This window comes from Tympanuchus pallidicinctus, unplaced genomic scaffold, assembly GCF_026119805.1.
Source record: "Tympanuchus pallidicinctus isolate F22 unplaced genomic scaffold, pur_lepc_1.0 scaffold3, whole genome shotgun sequence".
Classification (NCBI taxonomy): Eukaryota; Metazoa; Chordata; class Aves; order Galliformes; family Phasianidae; genus Tympanuchus; species Tympanuchus pallidicinctus.
Window position 1 is genome coordinate 99,975,190 of NW_026294747.1, and position 13,787 is coordinate 99,988,976.

At 38.9% G+C, this 13,787-nt stretch overlaps 1 protein-coding gene across 5 annotated transcripts in view; it reads right to left on the reverse strand.

The window, feature by feature from the left end:
- Nucleotides 1–13,787, reverse strand: part of CPNE4 (copine 4) — a 239,278-nt gene that overhangs the window by 79,842 nt on the left and 145,649 nt on the right. For all 5 annotated transcript variants that reach the window (XM_052694172.1, XM_052694171.1, XM_052694173.1 and 2 more), the window contains exons 6-7: nucleotides 12,806–12,889; nucleotides 11,842–11,931 (exon numbers count right to left, since the gene is read on the reverse strand). In XM_052694172.1, coding sequence (XP_052550132.1) covers nucleotides 11,842–11,931; nucleotides 12,806–12,889 — 174 coding nt within the window. The remainder of the gene's footprint in view (nucleotides 1–11,841; nucleotides 11,932–12,805; nucleotides 12,890–13,787) is intronic.

Here is a 13,787-nt window from a genome sequence, read left to right on the forward strand (position 1 = left end):
ATACACGACTGAGAAAGGAGTATCTTCCTTTGGTTGATTTTCCCCAAACTTCACCTTTTACCTCTTCAGCTTATCTCCAGATCTATCCTACAATTGATCTATGACTTGATGATAGCAAGCCTGCTGCTGTTCCCACCACAATGAGTTACACAGTGGAGATCAGAATGCTTTCTATATGAAGGCAGGAAATTAACAGCCGAAGAAATCAGCACAAGGAGCTGCATATTGGCTGAAGGGTAGATTAGCCCCTTATTCCTGTATCATTAGGATCGAAGGAGAGAACTCAAATGTCAACAACTTTACAAGTACATGCTTATAGCTCTGAACAGCCAGGAAAATAGAAGCGAGTCAACCTAGGAGAGCATTCAAAGAACATTACATTATCAGGATTCTGTATTTTGCTTTTGCAGGTCACCTTAAAGCTATGTAATGTTGAGGATTTAAAGCTCTTAAGGAGATTAAGGGTTCAAGTGCTGTGAACAAACAAATTTAGGCTACTAAAAATCACAGTTCTAGATTTTAAAATGTGTATGAGATGATTAAAAGTACGAGTTAGTGATTTTTAATTATTTTGTGCAAGTTTTCCATATTCATAAGTCTGTGTGGAGAAGCACAAACTGCATCCTGATGAAGCACGTCATTATCTCACACTCCAGCACCACTTCTGTACAGCACAAGACATGGTCTCAGGGATAGGAAATAAAGCAACACTGCAGTAAAATCACAGTTTCAAATGCCCACAGGGGGATGACACTATCAGAATATGAATCTTAACTGCGCGTGGCATCTTCTGCTCCACTCTGACCATCCACTCTGCTTTATCTCTACTGAGCAGAGCTGGTAAATGGATTCTCCAGAGCTGTATCAATTTTCCATATTCATCCTGGCATGGGGAACTGCCAGAGTTCTGCTTCCCTCACTGCAGCCAGCCTGGCCAAGCGTCAGAGCAGAGATACCATGCTGGGCCACTCGTGACTCACAGGAAAGGAGTGATGGAAGAAGGGCCGAACTGTAGTAGAATAATCTCATCCTTGAAATAAACTAAGCAGGTGTACAGTTTACCCACAGCTCTCATGACAATTACAAGATGAACTCCCCTACAGCTGGATGCTGGGAGAGACTTCACCCAAAAAGACACCTTCCCAACAGGATCCATTCTCAGCTTGTCTGTTTGCATCCTACTAACTTACTTCCTTAGCGTCAATACTGTGAAATGTTTAAGTGGTAACTTTCAGCACTACACAACTAGTTTATTAATATTTACCACAGTTACACAGTTCTGCAGCATTATTCCTTTTCCCTGGGATATCCCTTTAATTCACAAATGGTCATTTGAAGTATTACAGACAAAATGCCCTTGAAATATGACAACAGGCAAATTTTTTTACTCCAATCTGGTCATGAGTTAAAGGTCTGGTTTTTGGCACAATTCTAGCAAAGTACCCCATTCACTATTTTGAAGAGCAGAACCTGAAACAGTTTTCTATGGTTTTTATGGTGAATTGTGACTGCCTAATGTCAGTAGCCTACTTTTAAATTATTCTGTTATAATAAAGCCTGCTTTTCCAGACATCTAGTCATCAGATTTTCAGATGCTTTGCTTGCAACTAGAAACGGATTCATTAAAATCCAGCAGGAGCTGATACTGAACAGGGATTCTGTTGATGGTAGCATTTTCTCAAAAAATGAGTGAGCTAATGTAGAGAAGAAACAAATGCAGGAGAAGGCTGTGCACGTGTAGTTGGGATGAGGACAAGCGCTTGGAGGTATCCAGCAGTGTCACAGAATATCATGACTACGCTGGCTTATCTACGTGTTTATGCACAGCAAACTGGGCACACTTAAGGTCCAAACTACCTGTTTGCCTTTTAGCATTTCATGAAGTTGTATCTGAGGAGAAGGAATCATTCACCACGACATACCGCTGCTACGAATATGCAGTTTCTCAAAGGATTAATCTCTAGTCACCTAGTACTCTTTCAGACCATCATCAGCACTTAAATTTCACCTTGAAAGGTACAAGTTCAGTGCTACAACAGCATTCACCATAAGAAGATATTAAAACTGCACAGCACCAATATCATCTTTCTGTTGGATGCTAGACATTATATAGGAAAAGACTATATAAAGCAAGGACAAGATACATACATCTTTATTTTACTATTCTCCCAGCAGTCCCCAGTTTTACTCCAGAAACTGGAGAGAGTGGCTGATATACAGTGTTAACAGCCACCCTGCAATAATCTTTCACTGAACCCTGCCTAAACCTCAGCTCTAGAGGTGACAAACTACTACAGCAAAATTTCCCTGGTATGTTTTAGCAGTGCTAATGCAGAAGCAAAAACCACCCACAGAGATGTTGGCATCTCTGATACCAAGAGCCTGAGTTCCTCTAGTGTTACCGAATGGAGGACCACGGCCAGCTAAGTGCTTCCTCTGGGGAGTCCTGCAGAACATGGCTATGGAGCGCTTTTAAAGTCATTCTGAGCTCTAACAGACAAGATGAAAATGTTTAATTTAGTTCTGGTAGAGTATATAAAGCACTTTCATTACACAACCAAGCTCTATGCATTATGTAAGGTTTATATACAACTATGTAGACTTTACAAATTGAATATAGTCACCTAGCTGGGAAGGAATGTTTTTGGCAAAGGGAAAAAGCAGATCTGTAAATTGTTTTATCAGAATACATGGTGGCAGAGATCACTGTGTACAGAAGGCTTAAATATATATCTTTAGTGTGACATAAAGTTCCAACTGTTCATGTAACTCCTGTATACTGAGACACCATCTAAAATATTAAAGTTTAGACACACTTAACAGCTGTTTCTGCCCTAACACTGCCCAGAGTATCACAAGCACCAATTTGTAATTAAATCAATGAAAATACCTGCTGTATTTTTTTAACAATTATATCATTTTGTCTTGAAGTTGACTCTGCCATGTTCCCTGAGAATATTCCTATTTAAAATAAACATATTTTATTATCTGCAAAGTGCAACCTTTTTTTTTTTTTTTTTTTTTTTGTGGCAGTATGTTAGCATATAAATTATATTCTACTTATGAGTAGAATTTTAAGGTAAACTATTTAAGTTGTGCAAATATATTGCTCATAGCCAGAAATACATTTATTACATAGTTTACTAACAAGAAAATCAATCTTGAGTGTGCAATTTTTAATTTATGCAGTAAAAAAGATACCTGAAAAGAAACCAAGGGTCCTTACAATTTGGTTTTGTGTCAGCAGCCTGTGCTGCTTTGCTTTTTGAGTCTGAAATGAGATTGTCTGGAAATTCCTTATTTTTTTCCTATCAAAACAGAAAGAAATGAAAAAAAGAATATGAAAAAATGGTCCCACTTTCATTTTTTCTCATTTTTAATATAATGATATACTTTAGGTGACATGGGAAAATGTTCTGTAGACACAAAAGCATGAGATTCATAGATTTTCTTGGTCTCCATATTACGGAGATTCTCTCAGTACAGCATTCAGCTGCTTTACAGGGTTACAGCCAAGCCTAAGTCCTGTTTCAGTGAAAGAAGAGCTTCATTTTATTATTTTAATTCAAAACGGTAGCTCTTGTTCCCAAACTTGTGCAGTAAGCAGCTCTGCAGCTAACACTGATATGGTGCTCAGTGCCTTATCAACAGAGCAATTTGAAATCTGAGAAGAATACAGAGGTCACTGAATTCAACAGCACCTCCTATGTCCCACCCTCCAACATGGAACTGATGCTCATTATAGCACTTTGCTTTGTCTTCTTTTAAATTGTCCCAGGGATGGGATTTCCTATTTCAGCTGCTACTGCCCTGCAAAGGAAGCAGACACCTCTGTCTGGGTCTACATCCAGCAGCACGTATGGGAGCCTCTCTCTGTTGCATTCCAGGGGATTAACGTTCACTTTCAAAGACAGCTCAAGAGATGAGAGAGAGAGATCAGATCGTTTTAAAACATTTATCATACTGTGAGCATTCATAGCAAGGCTGATGATGGCTGTATTTGTTTGCCTTGGATAGAACAACAGCAGCAGTACGCAGCCGGAAGAAAGTTCACAATAAACACAATGTATAAATTATTTGGAAGAAAAAGAGAAAAGAATCACCTCATGGACATTTCTTTTCAGAGGAAGAAACTCATACATATTTTTTCCTTGTTTCTTGCCCTCTCTTTGTTCCTGTTTCACATACTGAACACTGTGCTGCCAAGGTGAAGTCTCTTCTGTCTTGCCTCAGGGCTCATCGAACTGGGAGCTGTGGCAAAGGGTGGGAAATAGAAACCTCTTCTTGCACAGTCAATTCTGGTGTCAAGTCTGTCAGATTTACCCAGAGGAGCAGTGCAGGTCTTCTCTCCTTTGCTTCTCCGCTCTTCTACCATCTTTCTCAGCAGCCCAAGCCCTCAGAGATCTGAGTACCACTTTTTTCTTTCATACCACTGACGATTCCCCCCCCTTATGCAATCCATTTACATCCCTTGTTGTGCCAATATTTGCCATTTAGATTGCTTTTTCATCTTCAAAGCACTTTAAGGACATCAATTAACCCAAATCTAGATTAATTAATCTGACAATTAATTTGCTATACATCCAGCAGTTACAACAAAAGAGAACAAATTAAATCCTATCCAAGTATTTAAAATGAGTTCTCTTGACTCCAACAAAAACTGGATCAAGCTCATTTCTTCAGTTCACTTCACAGTCCTCAATCTTCCCTGCAATATGGTATTTTTCCCCCCCCACTATCTGCAACAGATTTATCTTGAATACAGCCAGGGAAAGTGGAGAGGGAGAGGGGAATCTGGGAGCTGAATTCATACACACCAGGACTTTTTTAAAGGATGACCTTAAATTTCGTACCCCACCTGTGAAAACTTTCTGAAGATTGACTGGATCAGTCCTCAATGTGCTCACAGAGATAAATCGATGTGCCAAACACTGCTGCAATTAATAAATTTAGGAAGCATTTGTATTATATACTAATTGGTAAATTACAAATTAACCCAAATAGAAAACAGGGTGAGCAGTTGCAGAAAAGTCCCCAAAATCACCAAACACTTTGAGTTTTTAATGAGCAGTGTAGTGGTTCTGCAACCACAGGCACACAGGGAGAACCAGGAAGATAATAAGCAAGAGAAACACTGAAGAATTGTAGTATTCTGACGAGTGATTTACTGAAAAAGTGTGTCTAATGGCAGTCTTATAGAGGCCATCTTTTACAGTGTGTCATTTATTTTTGTTTTACAAAAACCTCCAAAATAATGGATCATCCTCTCAGAAGACTGTTTTAGACCTCCTTAGTTAAGCAGTATGTACATGCACTTCCATTCGCTTCTACCAGATGCCTGTTACTTTATACGAACCTTTATTAAATACACACCCCACCCCAATATTAAGCCTAAGTTCCTGTGTGTTTGCTTTGACCACCAAGAATAAATGTTTATTATCTAAAATTATCAGCTGCACAGTCTCCACAGATCTCGTGGACAAGCACAAGATGATAACATCCCTAAAAGGACTAGTAAATACTACTGAGATTATTATGGAGATATCTGCACCCTCCAAGGGCGAGGCAATTATTCTAAAGATTCCAGGAGAATGCTGGGATCTAATGAAAAAAAGTGACTTATTGAAAAAGTATTTTAAAGACATATTTAGAACCCTGTTAAAGACACGTAAAGATTGAGTCCCCCTCTCTTGTTGTTTAATAGTTTCCACAAGAGAGACTTCATATGCAAATGTCTCTTCAGTGACACTACGGTAAGCAAGGAGGGAATGACTGGCTCCACTGGCATTAAATTTGTGAGTAAACTGAAGGGGAAAATGTAGAACTAAGTAGTTAATCAGGTATGACTGAAATCACCCAATCAAGTAAATAAACAGCAAGCCTAGACTAAGCTGTAATTGGTTCTTGATGCCAGTTGCTTTCTACATGGAATTAAAAAAAGAAATCAAAAAGAAAACAGCGAAAACAAACGACTATTCTTTTACGGAGAAGCATGAAATCCTTCAGTTCATGCTTTTCTAATCATCATTTGATAGTGCTTGAATTGTCCTTTGTGCCACGAGCTTTACAGAATCCTGCACAAATCACTGCCGTTGACCATAAACCATCTTTCTACATTAGCGTGTCAAACATTTTTTGACAGCTAAACTGTGAAAGAATAAAAGCACTAATGGATTTGTTTGAACATGTTACTTAATGCTCGTCTCTTAAGCTTTATTTGGCCTTCTGCACAGGTTCTGCTCAGTTGCCTCCACCACTGGCTTTCACAGATACTGAGGGCTTAGTGAAGGATTACAGTTTATAATATACCCATATAAACACAGCTGTAGTCAAGTCTTAAAGGTCACCCAGAGCTTATTGATCTAGAGAACACTGCAGTAATAACTCAGAGAATATCAAAATGACCACTGCTATTTGCTTTTCCTTAACTCGGAATAAAGTAGTCAATGCACTCACAGGCCCTTAATAAACTTTTTCTCTAATGACCCACCAGCTAGCATGAAAGATTCCACACTTAAATCGGAAAGAAATGTGGTTACAACTATTTGGGAAACACCCAATCTCCCACCCATAGCAGATCCAGGGAAGGGGTTAAAATGAAAATTAAGTCATTGCCTATTTCCACCCAGTATAACATCAAAATCTTTATTTCAGACCGTGAAGATTCTTCTGTGAATATTATAAGTAAGGATCACATTATATAACTCACATCAGAAAGGCCAGTATATTGTTATTTATAAAGGTCTTAGTACTTAAGTGAATTGAAAATCAATCACATGAGCTTTAAACACCTGAATGCATCTCACACTAGAAGAAAGCACCTGCAGATAGACCCTTCACCAGAAAACCAAACAATCTGTGTGCTAATATGTACCTCCTCCATCACATCCCACAGACAAAGCCATGAAAGTCAAGATGAGGTAAGAGGGAATACAGAAGAAAGGCTGAACCAAGCTTTAACCTCATTAGGAGTGTAAGAATCAGGCAACCTTCCCACTGTTACTCAAGAGCACCAAATCTTCCCATAAGGTAACATCCCTGGCTTCGTGCTGCAGAGAACCATTCCTATACATGGAGGCCTTATGATGTGATGTAAGAGACAGCCCAGGTACCCACAGCAGTATGGGTCCCACTAATCACATGCACATGTCAGTAGGATCAGGACCATAGCCTGTAGTCTAGACTAGGGAGGAATAAAACAATAAAAAAATTAACAACAGCAATGGAGTTGCAGTACGCGTATTTTTGAAAGGTAGAAAAATGTGTAATTAATGCTCTTCTTCTGAAAAGTTTCCCTATGTAGATGGAAGATGGATAGGATTTTCCATAGAACTATGGCATGTGCTTCTCTTCCTCTGTAGTTTCATTTATTACTTTACCTGTAGCAATCATTTTCTTCCTGTTCTGTGTCTCTTTTCCTAATTCATTTTTTTTTTTATGAGCAGAATGTCTTTCGGTGAGGTTCTCTGAAAGAAAATATTCTTACTCTATGCCATTTGCACAGCATGGTCTGTGCCCCAACAGCATCTTGTCAGGTGTTTATTCCTCAAGTATTAAAATGTATAATGCCTACCAAAAAAAGTGATTATTTTTCAGATAATATCACCAGGACTCCATTAGAACAAGAGGAACTTAGATTAGAATGGATGACTGTAGATGATCCCTATCAGGATATATTCAAAATGCAACTCTGTATTTTAAATAAGTCTTTGATAGCCACATATCTCACATGCTGAAACCAAATCAGAATGCCAGATTCCACAGTTTAGAGTCCTTCAGCATCACAGAGTAGGATAAAAACTGCTCCCAGAAGGATTATAGCCCTCATTCTGATTTGTCAGTAATTACCAATGTGAATTAATCTCTTAACATATTAGAAAGGCAATGCACTACTTTTGGATCAAAGTTTATTATTATTATTATTTTTTACTTCAGTGCATACATGAATTGTCTGCACTGTTAGCATTAAAGGAAGTTATGATTGGCACTGAAGTGTGACTGGACTTCTCGGATGGTTTCAATGTCTGGGAAGAAAAGCTCAGTAAGTTCATAAATCTAATATAGCTTTTTCATAATAAAACCTAGAGCAGCAATAATTGCAATAAAGTTTTAGAAGGCATCCTGAGGGGAATAAAAAAATAACTGCTCTCTTCATTACAGTTACATAAAGCAAAATTACTTTTTTCTTTTTTTTTTTTTAAACAGCCCATAGGGAATCCAAATTAACAGACTCTGCAGAAGATGATGGCAAAAGACTTTTGACAGAGACCCTAATTATCAGTTGCTTTGATTTTTGTGACCTTGCACATCTTATCTTTCTAAACAGACATTTTAAATATGGAAGTTTCAAATGCCCAGACAGTATAAAGGCTGTTTTGGGCACATCTCTAACAAAGGGCAAACTTCTGTAAGTTAAACTGACTTGCCACAGTGTGTTTTTGCAATGTTAATCCAAACTCCTTACGACATGAATCCAACCACTAAGCTCAGTACCAATGCAATTTCAGTAGCAGAAATGAAAGGGCAAAGTTTTGAGCTGCAAACAGCCTAGAGGGGCATGCATGTTGGACACTAGAGAGTCAAGGGCAGTGGGCAGTGTAATCTATCTGTTGTTGAGAAGGCTTCTTCTGTTTGCAGAATTCCCACAAACAGCTAGAGTTTCTGTTGCCTCCTAAAGCCTTAACTTAGATTATGCCTTCCAGAGTATGCCCAGAGGAAACTGTACGTATGGGTTCATGATTATCCAGCCTCATGTAAGTACTGCTCACCATGAGCAGGCAATCCTTGCTAGAAGCCGAAGCTCAGCACAGCAGCTGGAATACACAAATGTTAATTATGGCAGAGGGAATTCTTGTAACATTTACAAGTAACATATGCTATATACTTTATGCAGTGAAACACAACATCTGAAGTCAAATCTTCACAAATACGGTAATGCAAAGATTGTAATGCTCTGTCAGTGTAAATCAAAACACAAACATTCATACGGCACTAAACTCACCACAGACATTTCTCCTCTCCTATTCTCATTATTTACACTCTTTCGTCCTTGCTGCCATCAAATTCCTAAGTTATGGTCTGCATAGGAAGCCAACAGAATTGTCATCTGACAAGTGCTATATGCTATCTGTCAAACCCAAGTTATTTTGGAGTCTGCTTTACCACAGCAGCCTTATCTTACACCCACCACAAGGTATAGTGGCCTGAATTTGAAATAAGCTTCAAGTTTGATTATTATCTTACAGCCAGAATTAATTGTAAAGTACTTCTGCATAACAGAATCTGGTGCAAAGCCTACTAGTTTTAACTTTCCTGTGAAAACGTGAGCTGTAGCCTTAGGGTTAAAATCACGGCCTGTAAACACTTACATACTCAAATCAAAACACCAACTAACAAAAAATAAAACCCCAACATACATCCTGCAGAATCAGACTATTTTGAAAACTGTCAATAAATTCATAAGATCCAACTTGGTTTCATTTTCACCTTATCCATTCCCCTCATTCACTTTCCCCTGTCTTCTCTCCTGGCAGTCGTAAAGGACTTTTCTCATTTCTCTTCACCCTATCTTTTGACAGTATCATCTGCAAACAAATTCAACTGCTGTCTCTCTACTCATGGCTCAAAGATCTCCCCCTTTATTTCCAGACCCATCTTTCCTGTCCAAGCTGAAATCTTATCCTTTATAATACCTTCTCACCTCAATCTCAAAGATATTAAAGCACATTTCTACCTCTAAATCACATCTCTCTATCCTTATGGACTTATTATTGCCATGACATTCTAGGCATCACATTTCATTTGCGCCTCCTCCTAGAATTTCCCATGTAAGTGATTTAAAGGCCACATATTCACAAACCTCTTTGAATGACAGAAATACACTCTATCTCCTGTTCCAAACCTTTACCGTCACACTACTAATGATGTTACTTGTTCCAATTTAGGATACTTTATGCATAAGCTGCTTCTACCAGTGGCTTGCCCTTCTCTAGTAGATCAAAGAGTTGCTCAGCCTTTCCAAGTCTTTCAGAGTTCATTCTGTTCAAAAGCAGTAGCTCAGCTCCCAGCCCTACCAAAGTTATGAAGGGAACTCAGCGTCCAAACAAGCAGCCACACTGCTTTCTCCAGCGCTTCCCTTATGTCAGGAAGTAACAACCCTGTCCTCAAAGATGCCAGTGGTACTCACAGTCGATTCTCCTTTAAATCCCTCCTATCAGTCACGTTACTACATCTAGAGGATAGCTGCTTCCCACACCTGCATCTCCCCCAAGAACTATATTGATTATACAACACAGAACAATTTGCTTGTTTTCTGCGTCTCAGGCAGTAGCTTGTAGATATTTATTCTATTCCATTAATTTAGAAAATTGCAGCCTCACAAGATAAAGTCATTATCCTGACATCTCACATTACTGTCATACTACAGATGCTACAATAAATAACTCCTACACACTTCTTCGTTTGTGTTAGAAATCCTCTTTAGCCAATACTGTTAATTTTGCTTGCAGTCTATAATAAAGAATGAGATGTGGGGAAAAGAACAGCCTCCATCTCATCTTCTGCAGCTCTGCTCCAATCCCACTGAGCATGCCAAATACAAATGGTTTGACCATTTACCAACTAAGACAGTAATAGAAAGATCTGCTGCATATGCTTCCCTGTACCACCTGAGGTACTGAACGTCCTTCCAGCATCTCAGATGCACCCATCACAAACACTTTGCTCTGGCCTTCTAAGAGTCCCACACTACAACTACTCCATCGTTTATTTTTCCTTGTTACATTTCCTGTTCCCTCAGACTTCCTCACACTTTTGTGCTTCTCTTGTCCTTGGCAAAGAACTCATGTTCTTTGCTGACAACTGTCACAAAGGACACCAACAAATACATAAAGATACTATTCATTTCTGTGTCTTCCTTGTGCATCCCCTGCTATACAAATGTATACATACAAGCATTGTGTTTGTATCAATATTGTTCCACAACAACAATGCTGATTTTGTGAAGTCATAAATCACAATCAGTGTAGCCAATATAAGTATGTAATAAGTGAAAATGACAGCATCATTTCTGAACATTTATACAAATGTAGTGTTGTAAGAAGAAAGGTTTGCAGAGAGAAAGTTCAGTTTTGTTACAAACCTCAGTGTGACCAACAACAATGGTATTTTTGTGTCTGGTGTTCTCCCACCAGGTCCAAGAGGCTGAACAGATACTGGGGACAGTTCTCCTTGTTACATTTACAAACATTTTTTAATTTTCAGAGTTTAGTATTAACCTTAAACCTGGTTAGAAGAACAGAAGAAAATGATTCACACATGATTTAATCTAAATTATCCACAAGAAGATTTTTTCTGTATAGAGCTCTGAGTTCTCAACTGTCAGTCTTTCTGGTAGCACTGTCATTACTATGGCATATGCCTTTCTGTGGCCATCCCATTTTTCAGATATGTTAACTGAGTACATTAATAAGCGTTTCATTTACAGAGAGTCTCCAACCAGAAAAGCAAGGAAAGAATAGATAAAATGGTGTCAGGGCTGAAATTTCTCTGGAGTATATGTTCACCAGTTAAATGGTGCTGGGTTCAAATTATCCAACTGATTGGCAAAAACAGTCCCATTATTTCTCCAAGGTACTCTAAGAATAGTAGAGCATAATCTGCTGATTACAGCGGATTATCAAGTCTCTGCATCCTTAATTTGATTGTGTTGATCATAAAACAGCCGTGTGATCATCTTGATTGCCAGAGGGCAGAGCAGAATAGCAATTTTCAATTGAAAAGGCAGACAAAGTCTTGTTTTCTATGAGTAAAACAATTCAGAAAGTAGGAACTGCTTCTTACCTTTAGCCTACGATCCTGGTCTCCGCTGCACAGAGAATTTACAGACACTTTAAAGGTCTTCCAGGCTGGATTTAAGTTATTCATCACAACCTGAGAGTGAAAAAAAATAAGAGAACCCTTAACATTTGCACATTTCTAAACAGAATGCTAGTAGCCACAATTTTCAAAACAGGTATTCACTATAAAGAGAAGCAAGTAGAGAACAGCTGGAGGTTAGCAGAACAACATACACAGGATATTTGCCCTGGAGCAACCTGAAGTTTCTAACACATCTGCTCTGGAAAGCCCCAAAAAGGAGCACAACTGAGAAATGGGCCTCACACGCTACAGAGATTGCTCCAGTACTGCCATACCAAGTAGGGATGCAACTGACAGAAGAAAGGTTGTGGGATACATTCCTGAACTGGAAGGCATGGAAGAGATGCAGGCCTGGGCAATCAGGATAGGCAGTATCAACTTATGGACACATCATCTTCCTTGGTAGAAGACTTTAGAATCCATAATAAGCAGGGCTCATAACCCCAAATGCCTGCCACAGCTCTTTTTAAGACAGTGCCAGTCATTGTCCCGGAAGCAATAAAAGTACTGAGGCACAAGAAACAAATATAAAGAAACCAACATAGCAAGGTAGGAGAGGTGGAGTTGATGAAACATACTATCAATAGGAAATTCTGATTCGGTCTGTAGCATGGTTTGGGCTAAACATAATCTTTGTAAGTACTGACTTACAAACAGAATATATGCCACCAGTTCAACTAAACTTGAATCTTTGGCTTCAGTACTATCTTCTCTTACTCTCAGATGAGGATGTCAATGCCCATTAGTCAGTAATTGCACATGAGATAGTTTTAAAACATGGGTGCTTGGAATATTTTAATTTTTTTTTTTAATAGCAGAAGCATAAACTATACTACATGATAGCCTACCTATGTCCTTGGAAAGGAAACACAGTCCTATTCCTTACCTCAGTCCTGTGAACAAGTTGTTGGGTTGCATCATCATTCATCCGGAAAATCTCCAGAAAGGGATCAGATTTGCTGAAAAAATCCTAAAACAAAACATAGGACAAGTTGCTCTTGAGAATTCTTCTTCTTTTAGACTTTCAGGCATACTGCACCTGTGCTTTCCTGACTGCTAATGAAAAAACAGCAACAGAGTGATTTCAGTGAAATCTCCCAGTGTCCCTCAGCAATATTTCACTCCTGTGCTTGTTCCACAAGGACTTCTGTGGCACTGCTGCTGTTCTCAGTTTGGCTACTCAAGCATGGCAGGCACAAGGGTAAAATCACACTTCACAGTTTTTTTGCCTTCTTACCCCCACTCCGGATTGCTGAGCTTTAGCTCCTTCATTGATCTAGCATGCTTCTTTCTACTTCCAAGCCTGTTTGGTCTTCGGACTTACCATGCAGTGGCCTCTGTAGCATACTCTATAGTGGCACTGAATGTAATGTTACTTTCACACCCTCTCTGAATGAAGTTAATAGGGCAGGATGTCATGCTGCTATCAGTTAACACAAATATTGGCAAGATGGATTAGAGAATGTTTGAAAAGTTAAGTCCTCTTCAGAATGTGAAAACTCAAACCATGTAAAGAGGAGAAACAGAGCAGGAAATGCAAAAAAAAAATATTTGTACCTGTATCAAGTAGTATCTGTGATAGGCATTTTCATTGCACCATTGTGCACCTCTGTTTGGTTCTGCAATCATCTAGTAAGTCAAAACATTCAAATACAATCCTAAATTAATTTGTCTTCTGTAGTATACCCTGAAGGTGGCCATGGCCTCTTATGATCCAACAATATCTGGGTTTTTTTTTTGCACAAGCTGGCTGTGTTGAAGAAGGGTCAATGGGCATTTGATCTCCACAGCTGGAGCGAAAAACCAGCTAATTCATATCATTAACTGTGCTGTGATCCAACAGGTGGGCCCAAATGGACTCCATTTTC